Source organism: Fistularia commersonii, chromosome 6 (assembly GCF_037954325.1).
Source record: "Fistularia commersonii isolate RoL2024-O1a breed Wild chromosome 6, RoL_Fcom_v1.0, whole genome shotgun sequence".
NCBI lineage: Eukaryota > Metazoa > Chordata > Actinopteri > Syngnathiformes > Fistulariidae > Fistularia > Fistularia commersonii.
In genome coordinates this window covers 974,013-993,446 of record NC_141289.1, presented here as the reverse complement: position 1 = coordinate 993,446, position 19,434 = coordinate 974,013, and the positions used below count along the sequence as shown (strand labels likewise).

Here is a 19,434-nt window from a genome sequence, read left to right as displayed (position 1 = left end):
CTCTATTCTACGCTGCTATATTCTACTCTACGTACTCTACTATATCAAACTGTACTATATTGTACCCGACTTTATCATACTCAACTCCATTGTACCGTTCTCTAGTATACTCGGTCATTCTCTGCTGTATTTTGTTAGTATACACTACTAAATTCTACTCTAGAATACTTTATTGTACTCTCCTATATTATACGCTACTATATTCTACTTTGATACTTTATTATACACTACTATATTCTACTCTACATATATTCTGTCTTGCTGCGACTAACTTTCATTCCTCTCCTTTCCAGAGCATACCTCCACCTCTCTAGATGTTCCTCAACCTGTTGTCTGCTCTCACTACAGATCACAATGTCATCCTCAAACATCATGGTCCATGGAGATCCCTGTCTAACTTCATCTGTCAGCCTGTCCATCACCATTGCGAACAAGAACGGTGAGGCTACAAGGAGTGGAGATCAAGAAGCTGGAGGATTTCAGGTACTTGTCCAACAGTCCAGAGCGTAGGAGAGTGTGGAAAAGAGGTGAAGAGACGGTCCAAGCAGGTTGGAATGGGTGGAGAAAAGTGTCAGGGGTACCAAGAGATAGAAGAACATCAGCCAGAATAAAAATAAAGGTGTACAAGACAGTGGTGAGACCAGCGATGATGTTTGGACTAGAAACTGTTCCAATGACCAAAAGACAGCAGGCAGAACTAGAGGTTGCAGAGATGAAGATGTTGAGGTTCTCTTTGGGAGTGACCAGGATGGAGAGGATCAGGAATGGGTCTATCAGAGGAACAGCACATGTTAGATGTTTTGGAGAGAAGGTCAGGCTGAGATGGTTGGGTCATGGACAGAGGAGGGATAGAGAATATATTGGTAGACGGATGCTGGAATTGGAGCTGCCAGGCAAGAGGTCTGGAGGAAGACCAAAGAGAAGATTTATGGACGTAGTGAGAGAAGATATGAAGGTAGTTCATATATGTGAGAGAGGAGGATCCAGAGAATAGGGTTAGATGGAGAAAGTTGACTCGCTGTGGTGACACCTGAAGGGAAAAGCCAAAAGAAGAAGAAGACATCAGGGATGAGGGAGTAGTCACCAAACCACAAAGGGTTTGGCAACTTAATGTTCTCCAAAAGAAGAAGACGACTCTTCTACTCTATGGAACTCTACTGTACACTACTATATTCTACTCCACTATATTTTCGGTACTCTACCAAGCTACATTCTGCTGTACACCAGTATATTCCACTCGAGGGCGGCAGTGTTAGCGCTTGCTCACAGCACGAAGGACCACGGTTGGGTTCCACCAAGAAGGGCTTTGCTTGTTGTCCCCGAGTCTGCGTTGGATTCCTGGTTCCAAAAACATGCAGCAGGCTCATTGGAGAAAAAAAAAATTGGGAGAAAATTTCCCCGAGTCAGTGAATCGTTGTCGGTCCGACATCGAGTCCAGGGGGAACCCCGCCTCTCATTGGGTGGGAGGCGGAGCTCACCCTGGACCGGTTGCCAGGCAACCACAGGGCTACATATCGAGAGTACTACCTACCGCTGTTATACTCTACTGCACTGTACTCGCTGCTGTACTACGCTGTACTGTAGGACAGTGTACTCTGGCTGCTCCCTCTCAGCACCTGGAAAGAATCTGCTTTACATTTTTAAAATTCATTTTATTTATATTCATTCCTCTGCGGTTGGAAGTCCGAACTCCAGGTGGAACCGGAGTCTGAACCCGGCAGGGTGGGGTTTGGTCCCGATCAAACCTGGAAGGTCCCGATGGTTGAGAAGAACCCAGTCCATGTGGAGGAGCCCCAGAACACCTGGCGCCGGTTCTTGGAGACATCGAGAGGAGAACCCGGGAGCTCGGACGGTTCTGGATGTCAAATCGGCGTTCATCTTCTGCGGCTCACCAGCAGGAAGATCCGGAACCCGGCGGATCCCCGGAGGTCCAGAGCGAGCGGGACCTTCTTCTTCTGAGGTTCCGTCAGGTCCTCCTCCTGGCCTGGCCGGGTTTCCCGGGTCGCTGTAAGCTCTGGTCGCCACCACGCTCCTTCTCCATCTCCAGCAGGGGCACGCAGGTGCAGCCCACCGCCACCGACACGTAGATCTCGGCGTAGGAGTGGCGCCCGCCGAGGCAGGAGCCGGTCCGCCGCAGGACGACGGAAGGGGCGTAGACGGGAACGCTCCGGAACCGCGGGTTCTCCTGGCCCTGCGGCCCCAGCAGGCAACCCTTGCACAGACACTGGGCCTCCGGGATGTAGCGCGGGTACCGGGCCGGGTCGTAGGAGATCCTGCAACCCAGGAAGGTGCGGACAACCGCCGCGATGGACGTGTTAGGAACCACGACTCGCGAGTTTTCCTAGATCTGAGTCAGGAGCTGGATGGGAAGCGGCGTTTAAAAACCGCTAGCTAGCCGAGAGGAAATCGCGAGGAAACACGTCGTGGACTCGGAGAAGAAGTCGTCGCGGGTGAGATTTGGTGACGGAAAAGGCAGGAGACGTTTACTGGCAGTGTAGCAATTAGCATTAGCAGCACTTTATAGCATTAAGTGTGGAGCCAATACGTAAAGATCCTTTACGTTCTCTTTTATTACACGTTTTTATTTATTATTTGCTATTTATCACGTTTCTTATTGAAACACCTGTATCAAAAGCGGATTAATAGGGTTTCATGTTGTTGTAAAAAGTACATTTAAGCTTACAAGCTTGTATATCATATTAAGTTTCCATCAGTCCACAACAGGCTTACCTTGTTAGCTAGCAGCGGCAACGTCGTTCATAGCGCTCGCCACTAACTCAGATCTGAGCTTCCATCACGAAGCGAAAAACCAAGGCGATTAAACACGAGTCAGGGTACGACAGCATCACAACGCTAATCCGCTAGTACCCAGATTCAGTTCAGGGTTAGCTTGGGTTAGCCAGGGTTAGCTAGGGTTAGCCAGGGTTGGCTAGGGTTAGCCAGGGTTAGCCAGGGTTAGCCAGAGTTAGCTTGGGTTAGCCAGGGCTAGCTTGGGTTAGCCAGGGTTAGCTTGGGTTAGCTCCACGCCGCCCCCTGCTGACAGCAGATGGTTAAATAAATACCTTTCAAAATACAATAAAATGAAATAAACACGTGAAATATAAAATTCTCCAGATTAATTCTGAGAGAAAGACAGAAATTAAATAAGTGTCACAATTAACAGCTGTAATTAAGATCTCAGTAACATCTCATTTATAACGCAGAGCTTTTCTTTCACCCGTTCCTCTACAGGTGCAAGTCACATATTATTTACTCTTTATTTGGATTTGCAGATATTTATGCTTGTAACTTACTTTATTCTATTCTATAAATGAATGAATGAATAATGGAGATGTTAATATTTTATAAATCTGTGGGTCTTACTTGTAGCTCCAAGGGGAGATGCTCCGCAGGTTAGCCGGCAGGCGCGCCCCGGTCCCGGTCCCGGTCCCGGTCCCGGCGGGGCAGCTCCGGTTGAGCCCCTCCCGCGGCTCCAGCTGCAGGGCGTGGTGGAAGGCGCTCATCACGCCCACCGAGAGCCTCCCGAACATCTGCTCCAGGATCTCCTCCGGGAGGTCCAGGCACGACCGGCTCCGGAGCGCCTTCTTCCGAACCCGGGACGCGCCGGCGCCAGGCAGGACCAGGATCAAGACCAGAACCGGAACCAGGAAGCAGGTCCGAGGCGGCATGGTCCCTGCAGCTGGGAAGGTCCGGATCTTCTCCCGTCTGTCGGAACCTCCTCCTCCTCCTCCTCCTGCGGTCGGAGCGCAATCCGGCTCTGGCGCGGAAGGGGAAGCAAGGGGGAAGCAACGGGGGAAGCAAAGGGGGAGGACACTGGCACCTTCAACCTCCACCTGCCGCTCCGCCCTCCGCCGGGGAGCTCCTCCAGCAGGGCCGGAGGAGGGACCCGCTGCCCCGGGGCCGCGGCGGGGGCCCCCCGGGGGGAACCACGGATCTGTCGGGGGAAGCGACCGTAACCTTCTGGATTCTTCTGGGTCTCCATGAAGCTCCTGGATGGAGGTTACAAGCGGGGATCTTCTCTGGAGTCCTTCCGACCTTCCACATATTTCACGGAGTGAAACGCTAGAAAACCCTCCCTTTCATCTCCACCATTTCTTCCTTTGATCCCGCACTTCAGTAGCAGGCCATCTCTTTGATGTCCCCCTTTGACCGACAGAAGAGCCGTCATATCAAAAGACAGAACGGTGATTATATTTATTGAGAGATAAAAACTGTCTGTATAAATTAACTGCTCGTGTGTGTGTGTGTGTGTGTGTAACCTCGCCTGTTCTTTCTCGAAGATCTAGAAGAATCTAGAAGATCCATATCCACTATTTACCCTGAACATTCCCAGAAGCCGCACACTCCGCCTGCACGTGTGTATGTGTGTGTGTGTGTGTGTGTGTGTGTGTGTGTGTGTGTGCGCAGAGCCCTGATCTCAGCCAGACGGACGTCCTCCAGAGTGGGAAGAATAAAAAAAAATAAAAATAAATTCCAGGTTTCTTGGGAACGCCGAGACCCGGCGGCCATCTTGAACAGAATGTTCTCTGGACGTTCCCAAGAGAAACGTGAGAACACACACACACACACACACACACACACACACACACACAGTGTATTCTCCGATCAGCACCACACGACGGCTGTCCATCACGTCTGGCGTGAACCTTGGCTTGACCCTGAGAAGGAAACGCGTGGACCAATGAGGAGCCGCGTGACTCCTGGCTCCGCCCACATCTGGCGTGAGGTTCCCCCGGTTCCTCGGGGTTCCTGAGGAGAAGCTACTCCGGCAGGAGGTCGTCTCCGAGCTCCTCGTCGGCGAAGTCGTCCTCCTCCAGCCGCTTCTTGGCGCCCGTTTTGGGCCTCTCGGCCTGCGGGCCCAGAGGGTCCACGTAGGAGGCATCTGCAGGGGGATGAGGAGGACGAGGAGCGTGAGGACGTTGGTCTCCTCAACCTTCAGCCTCGCATCTGCACAGGAGGACCTTCTCACCCAGGTCCTTGGGGCTGCTGGCCTCGTAAGGGTAGCCGGCGGCAGGAAGTGACCTCACTTTGGCGCCCAGTCGCTGGCCTTTACCGCCATTGGTGCCGTGGCCATTTTCTGCACACACACACACACACACACACACACACACACACACACACACACACACACACACATGATTATGGCGTACATCTTAAGAAGACTCCAATTCCTATCTCAAAATATTAGAATATCATCAAAAAGTCATTTGTGTTTTTTTTAAATTGCCTGGTGGTTACAAGCTGGCTGTTACCATGGAAACCAGAAGGTCCTCCAACAGCAGAGCTGGAAAACTGATTTCCCCACCAGATTTTTCTTTTTTTTTCTTTGTTTTGTTTGTGTTTCCTTGGACGAGTGCATCCCCGCCTCTCCGCAGAGGAGACGCCGCCGCCGCCGCCGTCGCCACGGCGAGGAGACGCCGCACGCCATCACACTTTCCATGATTTGAAAAAAAAAAAACCCTGCAAAGTAATTTGATTACAGGGGAAATGGAAATATGGAGGAGCAGCCCGGATGAGTCAGCACTCATGGAAGAAGAGGAGAAGTTGATGGCTGGTGAAGGAGGTCCATGCAGAAGAACAAGCACTGAAGGTCCAGATATAACCTGGTGCTTCCAAAGTGAGGAGATCAGAGGTCAGGAGGTCAACCAGAACACACTGCACTCTCCTCTTCTTCTTCTTCTTCTTCTTCATCTCCATCTTTTCCCCTTTCTAGCTCACTGGTCTATCTGGCCCCTGATTGGTTGGAGAGTCGGCCCTGCTCCTCTGGCCCCGCCCACCCCGGCGGCCTTCGCAGGACGGGGGCAAAACTCTCGGGTACATTCGAGGTGTTTGGTTTTGATCCCTCCTCCTCCTCCTCCTCCTCCTCCTCCTCGCCACCGGCGGGAGACATGGCAACTGCCTGGAAGAAGATTCCAGGAGTAGCTTTGGACGGCGTTTAGATTTCTGGGTGAAGCTGGAGGTGTTCAGTGCAAACACAACTCCGGCTTTAACCCCTTAGACCCCTGCAAAGCTGCAACGCCGAACCCTCCTGTGGCACAGGAAGCGCGATGAAGGTCACGTGACCGTGGAGTCTCACGGAGGAGGGGCAGGGAGTCATGATAGCCCAAGTACTCCCGAGTACTCCAGGGTACTCCAGAGTAGTCCAGGGTGTTCCAGAGTACTCTGGGGAGGTCAAGAGTACTCCAGAGTATCCAGAGTACTTTGGGGTGTCCCAGAGTACTCTGGGGAGGTCCAGACTATCCAGAGTACTTTGGGGTGCTCCAGAGTACTCCTGAGTACTCTGGGGTTGGCCATTGCTGTTATGGTCCACCACCCGCGAATGGCATCTGACTGCAACCTTGGTGGCTGTACCCCTTTTCAAAGTGTTTTCAAACCTTTCTACTAGGGAGTGCCTTCTTAGTTTTCTGCCACCTCGTGTAGATGGACAGACAAAACACTTTGTGCGTTGACCTGAAGACGTAGGCGTGTAAACGGGGAGCCGGGTGGAACCTCCAGGGTTCTGCAGGCTGAGGGACATCAAAAAAATGCGAGGCCATCTAGACCAATGTGAATCTTCGCAGAAGGTTTGGGCCCCTCTTTGGAGACCACGCCCATGACTCACCTCCACTCCCAGCGCTTCCCTCCCGCCGACCTCTGGCGCTGCCCTCCCTTCCCGATTTCACCCTCTGGGGGAAGAACAAGGCAGAAATGGGTCAACAGAAGGCATGAGCCAACACACACAAACTAGATCTGGCCACGTATCCACTGAAGATGCTCCTCGAGCTTTGGTCACTAGAACCCGCCCGGAAGCAACTGAAGCTCCATCACCTCCCCTGATTGGACAACCCTGTGTCGGGTTTTGACCCAGAACCAAGATGGCGGCATGGAGCGTCGGTGGATTTGTGCCGTCCATCTGCAGGTCTTCTGACATGAAGCTGAACAGGTGCAATTCTACGCAAACCTCGGTACCTTTGGCTCTCACCACCGTCCAAGCAGCGATGAATGATCTGCATTACGGATCCAGAATCCTCTCAAGCTAATTCACGAAGCACAACGAATGGCAGCCGGTGGAGGGTGCAAGCCTTCCTCCATCAGAAGACAAACAATGTGCAGCCCAGTCAATTCAGTCCAGTAAATTCAGGCTTTGCTTTATGGGCCGGATTCATTTCCGGTGAGGGTTGGACTCCACCAGGGCTGATCCTCCTCACTGATTCTGCTCTGAGCCTTTATGGGCAGAACTTCCAGGTGCAGCTGGGGCATTAAGGGGATCCAGTTTGGTATCTTCTGGCTTGGATCCCTGCTTTTTTGCTCCCTGCCGTGAGCTCCAGCTGTTCCTGTTCGCAGCTGAATGTGAAGGGGCAGGTTGGGTATCAGCGCCTCCAAATCCGAGGCCACGGTCCACAGGTATGTTCCGACCCTCGCCTCTGGTCACCAGCTGTGGGTAGCAACCCAAAGAAACCCGATCACGGATACGAGCGGCCGAATGAATTCCCTCCTCAGGGTGTCCAAGCTCTCCCTTAGAGATAGGGTGAGAAGCTCACCCGTCCAGGAGGAGCTAAGAGTAGAGCGACTGCTTCTCCGGATCCAGAGGAGCCAGATGAGGAGGCTCCATCTGGTCAGGATGCCTCCTGGACGACCCCCTTATGAAGTGTTGTGGGCACATCCCAACAAGAGGAGGTCCAAGGTCAGACCTACGACACGCTGGAGGCACCAGCTGGCCTGGGACCACCAGGGGATTCATCCAAAAGAGCTGGACCAAGAAGCCATGGAGCGAGGAGTCCGGGCCTCCCTGCTTAGGCTGCCGCCGCCCCTGTGAACCCACCCCAGATAGGAGGCAGAAGATGGACGGATGACGTTTTGAAGTTAACAGTTTTAAACAAACTGTTCTGACTGGTTACACAGAACTTGTATGTCCAGAGACATACTAGTCTACCAGTGACTCCTGTGAAGTCCTCTTCCAGACCCAAATCAAGCAAAACAAATGAGCGCCTCGCAAATATATTCTTGCGACTTTAAACATGACAAAAGATCACATTTATAACAGGAACTGAGTCGGGTCGAAAAAGAAAACAACCCAATGCGGCGTCACACATGCAAACCATTCCCCTCAAAGCGCAAGAAGCGTTATACAAGGACCGGGAAGGCGTGCGGGCCAGGTGTCCGTCCACGGTCCGACTCTCGGCAATCACGAGACGGGGGAAAGAAAAGAGTTGCGTGCGATGACCGGCGACCCGCTCCTCCATATGTTTTCAATCCCGGCGAGCCGGGAGCGTCCAGAGAAAAGCCAGACCGGGCCCGATAAGGGGAAGTGATTAACAACACGCCGGGCTCGCGTTGAGGCGTCTCGCCGACAAGCTGAAAGAGGAGTCGGCCCTGAAATCCTGGCGGAATTACGAGAGGCGGCTCTCGATGATATTCACACCGGCCTTGTAAATACCAGGCATGCCTTGATACCGTTTAAAAGAAGGGAAAAGCCCACACGCCTGAATTCCTGCCGTCACGCTGTTCAATGCAGGGCTTCTCCTTTAGGTCCCGGCGCAAACAGGAGACCGGAACTCTTGTCCCTTAGCTCCGGTCCGAGTTAAATTCCTCTTGGACGCTTATACTCGACCGCGGGCCTCAAAGACTCGCGATCTCCGGATCAGTGGGAGCAAATTCTTCCGTTAACAAACACGAAGGACAGGCATTTCCCCTTTCGCGCTGCCCGCCAGATGTCCTGTCCTGTTGAACTGGGAGTCTGAGTTGTACTCCAGGTGCGGCCGAAGGATCTGGAGAAAGTTCTTCGTAGAAGCAGTCCATCGTCAAACAACCTTTTACTGAAATGATATTCCCCGCCAAGATCTTTTGGGTGGATGCAAACCTGAAAGAACACCTTCCTGCACCACGAGCGGTGACTCCTTCCGTCATCAACACCGCTTTATTCCAAATTCAAATTCCGTTCTGGTAGCGCCTTTCATCCGGCAACCAGATCTCGGTGTGTAAACGAAAAGTCGGCCAAATTTGGGGGTTTGTACCTGCTCTTTGAGCTCCTTCATCTTCTCGACCTTCTTCAGCTTGGTGGCGTACTCTTGGACTTCCTTCAAACCCACGTCCGTGCCCAACCTCACCAGGAAACGGAGACCTGCGCCGACGAAAAACAATACGAGGGACGGCTGTTTTTGCCGTCACTGATCCCCGATGGGTTTTGGGTGGTTTGTCCACCGCAGGACTTACATTCCACGTTTTCTGGAAACTTGCGGTGGATGTCTTTGTACGTCTCCAGCGCTTTCTGGTAGTTCCCTGCCAGGAGACCAACAAGAACAATCAGGTGACTTCAGGAACAGCAACAAGTGACCTCTTACTTTGAGGAGCACTTTTAGCAATTCACATGGCGACCATTTTAAATGATAACCTGCACTTTCCACAAGTAGGATTGAATAACTCACCGCTCTTCCTGTAGCAGCTCGCCACCATCAGCTGCCACTTCACCTGGGTCGGCCTGAGGAACACGGCAGAACGCTCTCACAATACTTGTTTCAAAGTAAAACTCGACATTGAACCGTTTTTCTTCGGACAAAATGAAAGCTACCACGGACGTAAGCCCTTCTGGAGAAAAGTAGAGCGGTAACTCGATAAGGTACGAAGGTCTTTGTCTTTTTTGTACTTTGGGGTACTGGGTCCATTGTGACTTGCTGGCTGCCGCAGCCGTCATCAGGTTTCACACAAGCATACCGGTCAGGTCGGCCGTGGTTGGAGTCGTGACTTACTGTATGAGCGTCGCTCTTTCGAAATACACGATGGCCTTCTCGCAGAACTGGGCCTCGATGTAATAAGCCGCCAGCCACTCGATCACCTCAATGTTTGAGGGGTAGACCTTGAAGGACTAGAGGGGATCGGAGGGAACGGTTACAAACCAAAGAACGGCGATTTCGGCCGAAACGCGAAAAGCCTCGTACCTCGTACCTCGTAGTAGTACTGGAAGGCCTGGGACTTGTCACCCTCGCTGTCATGCAGCTCGCCCAGTTTGGCCAGAACCCGCGGGTCTGTGGGAGTCACGCTGATGACCTGCATCAGCCACTCGATGGCCTGCTGGGGATCCTCCATTAGCTCATAGCTGAGGCCGGCGGGTCAAAGACAAACGGGTGATTGCGAGGGAATTAACACGCCTGAAGGTTGACTACCGAACCAAAAGCAGAGCGAAAAAGAAGCTCTCTTATAGGGTGGGAGGTTCTCTTAGCTCCTCCAGTGGACTGCTCCACAGACCTTGGTGCCCAAAAGCCACCTTCCCATGTGCTTTTGTTGAGATCCCAGGGAGTACAACTACAGAACCAATTTATTGACCAGATGTCTTTGCAACAGAAGGTTACCAGGGTTCCTTCTCGGTGCTTACTGCTGCATCTGGAGGATGTTCTTGTCTGCTGACAAATTTTTAGGAGACCACATATGAGGACAACAGACCTTACATACTGAGAGGGAGTAGAGAGAGAGATACATGGACTTAAACTTTTTGGGTACATTCCCAGAGTGAGGTGAAAGGTTCCCAAGGCTCTGAAACGGCTCACTGATATGAGCCAAAGGGGTGGAAGGTGTGCTCCCTCTTTGGGTATCCTGAGGTGACAACAAGGGAAGGATACAGGCTGGCTAGTTGGTACATGACCTGGGCGCTGTTACGGAGAATAGCGTGGAGCTTCAGGAAGCAGTCCAAGGCCTCTTCCAGCCGATTGAGCCTCTTATAGGTCAGACCTTTGGACGAAGACAAGAACTGCCAATCAGCAATGGTCCCTCTGGTCCAGTACCAACTGAAACACTTGGGACTTCACGGGGACAAACCGACCACAAAAAAAGAATCGAATTTCTAGATTGGTGTCCACCATCACGTTGGTGTTACCCAGGTTGTAGAGCGCCTCGGTGCAGGAGGAGTCGTTCCTCAGTGCCTCCTTGAAGAACTCCGCCGCCTTCTCATACTCCTGCTTGACAAAGACGGTGTTGCCCTTGTTGGTGAGGGCCGCCGGGTTGTAACGGTCGGCGTTCATGGCCAGATCAGCGTACCGTTCGGCCTGGTCCACGTCCTTCTCCTGTCGCAAGGTCAAGATCCATGAGCTTTGATCGCCATGGATGGCGAATCTGAGCTCTGCCTTTCTGACTGAACCACAGAGAATCTTACCAGGAAGTAAAGGGCGGCGAGGTTTGTGGAGGCGGGACTTTTTACCCTGCTGTCTTTCTTCTCCAGGGTCTTCAGAGTTTCCACAGCCTGATGTGTGGAAAAAAAAAAAAAAAAAAAAAAAAAAAATCACATGTAGTTCCAAGCGAATGTTTTGACGCGAGCTCAGGAGCACGTTTAAAGGAAAACTAAAGCAGAGCGCGCTCACTCCTAGTGTTCAACACACCTACAAACACAAAAACCAGCGCTGGTACATGATATACCTTCTGGTGGAGAGCTTCAAGTTCACTGACCACAGCACTACGGGAGCGGTTTTAGGGAAAAAATACGAGCCAGCTCTAAAACAGAGGCATTAAGCACTTGTGGACGAGCCAAAAGTCCACATTTCCAGACCCGGAGTTGGCGGTTGACTATGATATGCTGGGCCGCCTCAGGAATTCCAATGAAATACACAGCAAAGGACAGGATCTAGACAATCTAAAAAAGTAGAGGTTTAAATTTCTCCCACAGTTCAGAGGGCCTCTGCTCACTCTGCTCAAGGATGAGGTGTAAAAGAGGGTGAAGGAACGGACGGACAGCAAGAGCCCTCCAGAGTTGCTTAGCGTCACCGCTGTGCACCTGCTGACCATTTGGGAGGTCGACTCGGGGCTTTTTTAAGCCGTCTCGGTCGACTCCTTTTCTGGACCGGTGGAGTTTTAACCCTCTACTCGCTCAGTAAATGCACGCACGCATGCGGAAAAACAAACACGCAAAAAAAAAAAAAAATGTAAACATGGAGACGAAGCCCGGACGTACCTCAACCTTACGCATGCAGACGGGGGTCGGGGGAATGACACGAAAAGAAAGACAGAACCGAGTCAATGAGAGCTGAAATGGACAACGGACGGCCGAGGCCGCCCTGCTGAAAACACTACCTCGGCAGGAGAGAAGATGAGAAATCAATAAACAAAGGAAGGGCCACATGGGCTCAGGTATGTCACCTGTGATCAACAGGGTCACAAGTCGCTCCCAGAAAATACTTGCATCTATGTTCCTACCTGGTTGAAGTCCTTCTGTCTGAGGTAAGTGATGGCTTTGTTTATTTCCAGATCGTTGGCCAGTTCCACATACTGGGAGCTCTTCACCATGTCCACGCACCTGAACATACCACAGGTGACCCTTAAGCCTCGCCGAAGGCAACACGCTCACGAGTTTAATATTGATATCCGACATCTTCGGTAAACGCGTGTGACAAGTGAGGCAATCGAAACTTGGATTTAGAAAACGTCAACGTGAACTGGTGGCAACTTCTTCACGGCGTCCGACCACCTGCATTGATGTGTTCCACCAAAACCCTAAAATTGAGCAAGTCTACTTTTAGCACGGTGCGCCCCCTGGTGCTGAAATGTAAGCAAAGACAAGGGAACAAACAAACAAACCAGTCGAATCCAGTGGCGAAAGACGTCTCGATGGCTGGAGCGATTAGCTTAGCCGCCGTCATGATGTACTTCTCTGCCCGGACTTTCCTAGGTATTGGGTTCACATGGAGGAGATGGGGAAAGAGCACAGGAGAGTAACTGCTAGGCCCCGGGTATGACTTGTAGACTAACCCTAAGGAGCATAAAATTGGCCTTCGCGCGAGACAACATCACAAGTTTGAACTTGAAGGCAACCACATGACCATTAGCCTTACAGGTCCCTCTCCATCTGGTGCAGCTTGTCGTTCTTGATGGCCTCGATGACCAGGTTTGCGGTAGCGTCGTCCTAAAAGGCAGGAGGGGTAAGGAGGTTACCAAAGAAAGTAGTGTAGCACCGACGCACCAGGAAATCAGAAAATTTGTTCAAATGTATTGGTAGGTCGTGCTCCAACTTCTTTGTGTTTTGGTTCACACCAAAGCACAGCTCTCGTGCTTCAATTCCTGAACATCAGAAACAAGTTCACAAATGTTCCTGACGCTCACGTTTGACGGGATGTACTTTTCTTCGTCATCGATGCCCAAAGGGACGGAGATGAGCTTCTGGAAGGCCTTCTTCATCCTCTCTCTGTCTCCGATGGCGTAGTAGCACAAGATCAGGTTGAAGCCCGTCTTGACGTTGGGACTCTCGCTCATGATGTGCTCGTAGGACGTGATGGCGTCCGAGTACTGGCCCATGCGGACGAAGACCACGCCGATGTTCTGCATGATCTTGATCCTCACCTCCTTGTGCGCGTTGGAGATTTGATCCAGGGCCATTCGGTAGAATTTGATAGCTTTGGGGTAATTCTTCTGCTTGAAGTAGATGTTGCCCATGTTGACCTTCAGCAGGCCTGGAGGAGCAACAGCAGAGGGGGTTTGAGGAAACAGAAAACAGCAGCAAGAGCAAAGGTGGTACCAGACAATATCAGTGAGTGGGAGCAAAAAGTCTCACCGTATGCAGATGATATCTTACTTATATATCCAAGATTTCAATGGTCCTTGCAATATTTTCACATTTCATTCACTTTGCACAATTTCTTCCTCAACTTCTTGTCCTTTGGGCTGCTCCCTTCAGGGGTCACCATAGCGAATCATCTTCGTCCATCTAGCCCTGGTGTCTGTATCCTCTTCTGTCACACCAGCTTACTTCATGTCCTCCTTTACTCCATCCAGAGTTCCTCTCTGATCGTCCTCTGAGTCTCCAGCCTGGCAACTCCGACCTCAGCATCCTTCTACCCAGATCTTCACCTTCCTCTGTCCATGTCCAAACCATCTTAGTGTGACTTTATCTCCACAACCATCCCTCTGATGGGACTCACTCCTCTCCTTCCTCCTCACTCCTAAAGAGAACCTCCTCATCTCCACCTGCTGCTTCTAGCTCTGATTCTTGTCTTCCCTTCACTGTCTCTTGTTGCTTCAAACCCGCTACCTTCTTTATCTCCACCCTCTGTAGCCTCACTGTTCCAAATGGGTTCCTCTCATCTCCTTTCCAGAGGGTACCTCCACCTCCCGAGATGTTCCTCCACCTGCTCCCGCTACAGATCACAATGTCATCTACAAACATCCTGGTCCACGAAGAATCCAATCGGTCAATCTGTCCATCACCGTTGCTGTCACCTGATGCACTCTGACCTCCACCTCGAACAGCTCCTCTCTAGACCCCAAGTTGTATGCTTTTTCCAGAGTTACAAAGGCACATTGCAGCTCCCTCTGACCTTCTCGATCAACATTCTTCAAGCAAATACTGCATCTGTAGTACTCCTTCTTGGGACAAACGCCGTATTGTTGCTCACAAATGCGAAACTCTGTGCTACTAGTTTACAATTTTCCCTTAACTTCATTGTATGGCTCAGTGTGACATGCTCTATGGAACCTTTACAACCTGCACCTTCTGATAACATCCCCATCTGCTTCCAAAGCCATCCATTAAACCTCTGCTTGACTTGGAGTCTTCAATGTGAGTTTCCTTGTCTTACCTGCGTTATTGAACATCTTGCTCTTCACAATGACCTGGTAGCTGTTCAGGGCCTCCGGGTACATTTCATTATTTTCATACTGGTTGGCGAGGTTGAGAAGAACCTGCAGTGACATGAACATTTTAATTATTGGTGGACAGATGAACCAAAGCACTGGTTCACCTGATCTCACCTGAGCTTGAGGATCCATCTACCTCACACGGTACCACGTGCATACCGGAATACTCAATTATTCTCTTCAACTTCCCTACATTTGTTAGTTTTCTTTGGACACCGTTCACCTCTCCTTCAGCTGCCGCTCGCCTAAATCCTCCCTCAACTGACTCCTCCTTCCTCCTCCCTGAATCATCTGCGATGCAAGAGGACAGGCGACACACATGACAAGGAAGTCAGAACCAAACCCGTACGGCGTTAGCGGGCGCACATTTTTAAAATCAATAGGTCCGCGGGCATACCGTGGGCATACCGTGGGCATACCGTGGGCATACCGTGGGCATACATAATGACAAGTCCAAAGGGAAGCTCAAACAACCAATTACCATGTGGAGACCTCATGGCGAAGCATGTCCGCACACATGGTAGTTAGCTAGTTTCAGCTGCGAGACGGCACAAAAAAAGTGCTGTGCTTGGTACTGCAGCAGGTCCCTGCGCAGCTGCTAAGGTACCGCCACTGCGGGAGCCACCTTTGCCCTCGAGTACCCGGACCAAACTCCTGGGAGTTCGGAAATCGCTCCTCTTGAGTGGTCGTGTGTCGAGGAGGCAGGCGATGACTTCACTGAATACCACTGGCGTCATGACAGGGGAAACAACAACAACACACACACACACACACACACACACACACACACACACACACACACACACACACACGAAGGCCTGAATTCTGGCTCTTCCCTCTCTTTTGGAAAATCTGAAAAAGATTGGTTTGCAAAAGAGAGCTGGAGAAGGGGGGAGGTTCTATTTGTTTTGATGAGCTGTTTCAGAGCAAACCATTGACACACACTAACACACACACATACGAGTCTCAGGGGGCGGGGCTTGATCTACCGTGGCGTCACGCTAGGTGCTAACCAGTGTTCAGTATCATTTCCGCTATTAGCGTTCAGCTATTAGCACTCCTGCTATTGTTAGCATGTCCCTTGAAACCCTCATAGCCCCTCTGTCGCTATCACACTCTCGGCTTCTAGCGCTCTGTCCTTTAGCGGTGTCTCCTGGTCGAGGCAGAAGGCCTCCCTGGGAAATGCTGGGTTTCTGTGGATCGTTGAGCGTGGTCCAGATCTGCTCTACACGCAAAGTACCATCAGATGACTCTGTTGGAAACTCACAGAGTAGGTGAGGTCCACGTTGATGTGGTCGGCGTTGCCGGACTGCTTCCTCAGCGCTCGCTCCTTCCTCCCGGCTTCTTTGGCTTTCTCCAGCGCCTGTTGATCGACAACAGAAGACAGGCTTGAGCGGCTACGTCTGCCAGAAACGTTCACACCTAAATTTGTCTCTTCACGCCTCCTCGGCAACGTCGCTCAACCGTTATCGGCGGTTTGAGGCGACAAGAACTTCAGCGGGTGACTCATTTGCGACGGAATAGCTGACCAGTTGCGGGTTGCCCAGGCTGTGCGCGGCGCAGCTCTCCACGATCAGGTCGTTGACTTTCTTCTCGAAGATCTTCATCTTCTCCTCGGGCCTGCGGGACCACGGATGCGGTAGTTAATGTCCCAGCCCGGTTAGCAAGTAACTCGGGGGGATAATTACGCCTCTAACGGCCTTCGGACAAGCGTCTCCGGCGTGCAGCGGAAGTAGTTTACGGAGCGACGACTCACGTGTCCTCGTTCTTGGCCTCAAGCGGAGGCGCCGGACCTCTGGACTGCCCCAGCGGGTCGAAGGTCGAGCCTGGAGGAACACCGGAATGTCTACTGGAGCGCAAGGAGCACAAACACAAGCTGGACAACGAACCGCTCGGCACTCACCGCGGGTCAGCGAAGAGGTGTAACCGGCCGCGGTGATGGCCGTCATGGGTCGAGCTGCTCCGTCCTGTCACATTTTTGACAAAAACATAAATCGCAGAAGTCCTTTGTCCTCTCGGTAAGATTCGTTCTTATTTACCAGTTTGAATTAGCCGGACGATGGTTGCTAACTAGAAATTCATTCATTGTCAAAATGGATCGAACCATACAACTCTGGTTCCTGCCACCTCCAAAAGTTCTCCCATCACTCTTCCACAGTCGGATGTATCCACAACGATGACAAGGAGGAGGGCAGAGGACTGATGGAGGTGTGGAGCAACCAGAACCACCTTCAACTCCACAGTAGACCGAGCAGGTGGCAGTGGACTCCTGGAGGAACAGGCAGAGTCCTGTCCTCGTCACCATCCAGGGTGAGATTGTGGACTCGTACAAGTACCTTGGGGTCTGCGTAAACAAGAAACTGGACCGGACCCAGATGCCCTTTACGGGAAAGGTCAGAGCAGGACGCTCCTCCTGAGGAGGCTGAGGACATTCGGTGTTTGTAGGGAGCTCCTCAAGACCTTCTACCAGTCTATGGTAGCCAGCTGTGCTGGTGAGGTCAACGGGCTCAACAAGCTGGTGAGGAAGGAGGCTCGATGGTGGGACTCCGCTTGAACCGGAAACAATGGCTGAGGGGGAGGGTGAAGGAGAAACTTGGAGCTCTCCTGGACAATCCTTCTTACCCCCTGAACCACGAGCTGTGGCTAACGGGCAGCTCATTCAGCCAGCAGATCATCTCACCCCGGTGGACAACCCATCAAACTGGACAAGCTGCACTCTGTCCTTACGGAGCTACATGTAGACTACTACCTGCAACTGCTCACTTCCTTCCTGTTCTTGTGTAGCACGTATTTTTGATGCTATCTTTAACCTAAAACAAACAAAAACTGTGCAATATTTCATTTCATAACAGCTACACTACAATTTTTCCTTTTATCATACTATTGTGCACTCCTTACCTCACTTGTTACTAAGACACTTATCGTTTTATCACTTGTTTACTAAGACACTGTATAGTTTCACTGAGACACTTTATAATTTATAGTTTATTTTTATTTCTAATTCTGCCTTTTTCTTTTTATTATTTATTACTGTTATATTTTCTGTAACTCTGGCACAACAATTTCCTTCGGGATTAATAAAGTTGTTCTTATCTTATCTTATCTTTATCCTTTCAGTTGTTGTCTCGGTCCTATTTGGCAACTTTATCTGTCATCTAATTATTGTCCCTGTTCTTTTATCGGCTTTTTAGACCCGTCCTCTTGCCCGGTGCTCCACTCCCGAATGCGCTGCGACTGTACTCGGCGCATCTATACTGCTCAAAAAAATAAAGGGAACACTTGAACAACACAATGTAACTCCAAGTCAATCCCACTTGTGTGAAATCATAGTGTCCACTCAGGAAGCAACACACATTCATTTGGACTTGTTTTAAGGACATTACATCAAAGTTGGATCCGCCTGGAGTTTGTTTTTACACTTTAATTTGGAGTGTGATTCCTAATCCAGACCTCCATGGGTTGATACAATTGATTTCCATCGATCATTTTGGTGTGATTTTGTTGTCAGCACATTCAACTGTGTAAAGAGCAAAGTATTTCATAAGAATATTTCATTCATTTAGATCTAGGATGTGTTTTTTAAGTGTTCCCTTTATTTTTTTGAGCAGTGTGCATTGACGTTGCAACTTCTAGATATTTTCATTAAATGAATATTGGTCAAAGTCATAACGTTAACCGAAGTACGGCATTAAGCGAGGAGTGACTGTATTATATAAATGCAGAGTGAACTTACTTACAATTTGCACAATTCTTTATGGTACATTATAAATATATAAAATTCTTTTTAACTTATTATTATTATTTTATTCTTTGATGCTTGAAGTTTACAACTTGAAGCTGCTACCCCATGTGGCCCCCCAACTGCCCCGAGGGGATAAATACAATTTTATTTCTGATTCTCATTCTTCTGGTCGTGATTCTGAGGAACCTCAAGCCAGGCTGAAGCACCGATCGCTCTTACAAGTGTGTGGATGTGACCTCTCACCTGCACCATTCCGGTCCCGGGTCTGCCCAGGGACGAGGCCATCGGGAGCCTGGACTGCAGGGAAACAACCGTCGGATGAATTGTGAGGATTTCATCCTCGTAAAAAGCTGATACTTCATGCTTGGATGACAGAATCAAGTGTAATTCCCAGTCCCTGCATGTTGACCTGTATACGACAAGTGCACTTACACCGAAAGAGGTGGCTAAAGGTCTGGCCCCCATGGCAGTGCCCGGGAACTTAGCAGTCATCTTTAAAAAATAAAAAGCCAACAAGATGAATGAGTATATCACAATCAGAATCTACAAGTAATTTTACTACTACAGGGAATTAGCTTTGGTGAGCAGCGCTTAGCATACAACATGGAACAGGTATATCTTCTCTCACGACATTTAAAAAGGAATTTAGATTCACACGAACCGGGGGTCTCCGTCCATGGCTGGTCCTCACCGCCTGCTGGAAGCCAACGTCATTGTCCAACTCCTTAAAAAAGACAAATTAAAATCTTAGTACTTTAAATCGTCCAGTTGAGCTAGCTGGCTGGCTAGCTAGCTCCGAGCAGCTACCGGCTGTGCAAGTTAGCTTGCTAGCTAGCTACCGGACTGAGAAGCGCATTTACCTCGGCGTCAAACGTTGGATTATAGTCGTTGTATCCCGAATAAAGGTCGTTCTCGTCCCCCGCCAGATGCACATTTTCCATTTCCGCGCCTCCTTATACACGTTTTCACGAATTTCCAGCGCGTAAAAAGCGTCGGAACGCTCAACCAGCGCTCGGTTGTTGGCGTCGCCGCGATCCGGTACCCGGAAAACCAAAACAAAGGGGCGGGACTCTCCTAGCGCTCACACTTGTGATTGGCTCACC

The 19,434-nt window shown here is 50.6% G+C and overlaps 2 protein-coding genes across 2 annotated transcripts; both read right to left on the bottom strand.

The window, feature by feature from the left end:
- Positions 1-1,631: 1,631 nt before the first annotated feature.
- Positions 1,632-4,042, bottom strand: il17d (interleukin 17d). Its single transcript, XM_086147660.1, has 2 exons — positions 3,364-4,042; positions 1,632-2,273 (listed from the first exon to the last, which is right to left on the bottom strand). The coding sequence occupies exons 1-2, from the start codon at positions 3,666-3,668 to the stop codon at positions 1,967-1,969; spliced, it is 612 nt and encodes a 203-aa protein (XP_086003786.1). The 5' UTR covers positions 3,669-4,042; the 3' UTR covers positions 1,632-1,966.
- A 135-nt stretch (positions 4,043-4,177) lies between these two features.
- LOC147233116 (intraflagellar transport protein 88 homolog) lies at positions 4,178-19,376 on the bottom strand. Its single transcript, XM_086147656.1, has 24 exons — positions 19,192-19,376; positions 18,993-19,055; positions 18,764-18,823; positions 18,575-18,628; positions 16,493-16,556; positions 16,346-16,415; positions 16,119-16,209; positions 15,857-15,952; positions 14,532-14,634; positions 13,060-13,406; positions 12,792-12,862; positions 12,538-12,624; positions 12,157-12,256; positions 11,123-11,209; positions 10,847-11,033; positions 10,593-10,701; positions 9,922-10,072; positions 9,726-9,841; positions 9,405-9,457; positions 9,193-9,258; positions 8,994-9,100; positions 6,602-6,665; positions 4,970-5,077; positions 4,178-4,882 (listed from the first exon to the last, which is right to left on the bottom strand). The coding sequence occupies exons 1-24, from the start codon at positions 19,270-19,272 to the stop codon at positions 4,761-4,763; spliced, it is 2,457 nt and encodes an 818-aa protein (XP_086003782.1). The 5' UTR covers positions 19,273-19,376; the 3' UTR covers positions 4,178-4,760.
- Positions 19,377-19,434: the final 58 nt, after the last annotated feature.

Coding starts and splice junctions, on each gene's coding strand:
- il17d (XM_086147660.1), bottom strand. CDS start 3,668: ATGCCGCCTCGGACCTGCTTCCTGGTTCCGGTTCTGGTCTTGATCCTG. Junction 2,274..3,363: donor ATCTCCCCTTGGAGCTACAA/GTAAGACCCACA, acceptor CCTGGGTTGCAG/GATCTCCTACGACCCGGCCC.
- LOC147233116 (XM_086147656.1), bottom strand. CDS start 19,272: ATGGAAAATGTGCATCTGGCGGGGGACGAGAACGACCTTTATTCGGGA. Junction 12,625..12,791: donor CACCAGATGGAGAGGGACCT/GTAAGGCTAATG, acceptor CCCAATACCTAG/GAAAGTCCGGGCAGAGAAGT. Junction 11,034..11,122: donor TCGCCGCCCTTTACTTCCTG/GTAAGATTCTCT, acceptor ACCTTGCGACAG/GAGAAGGACGTGGACCAGGC.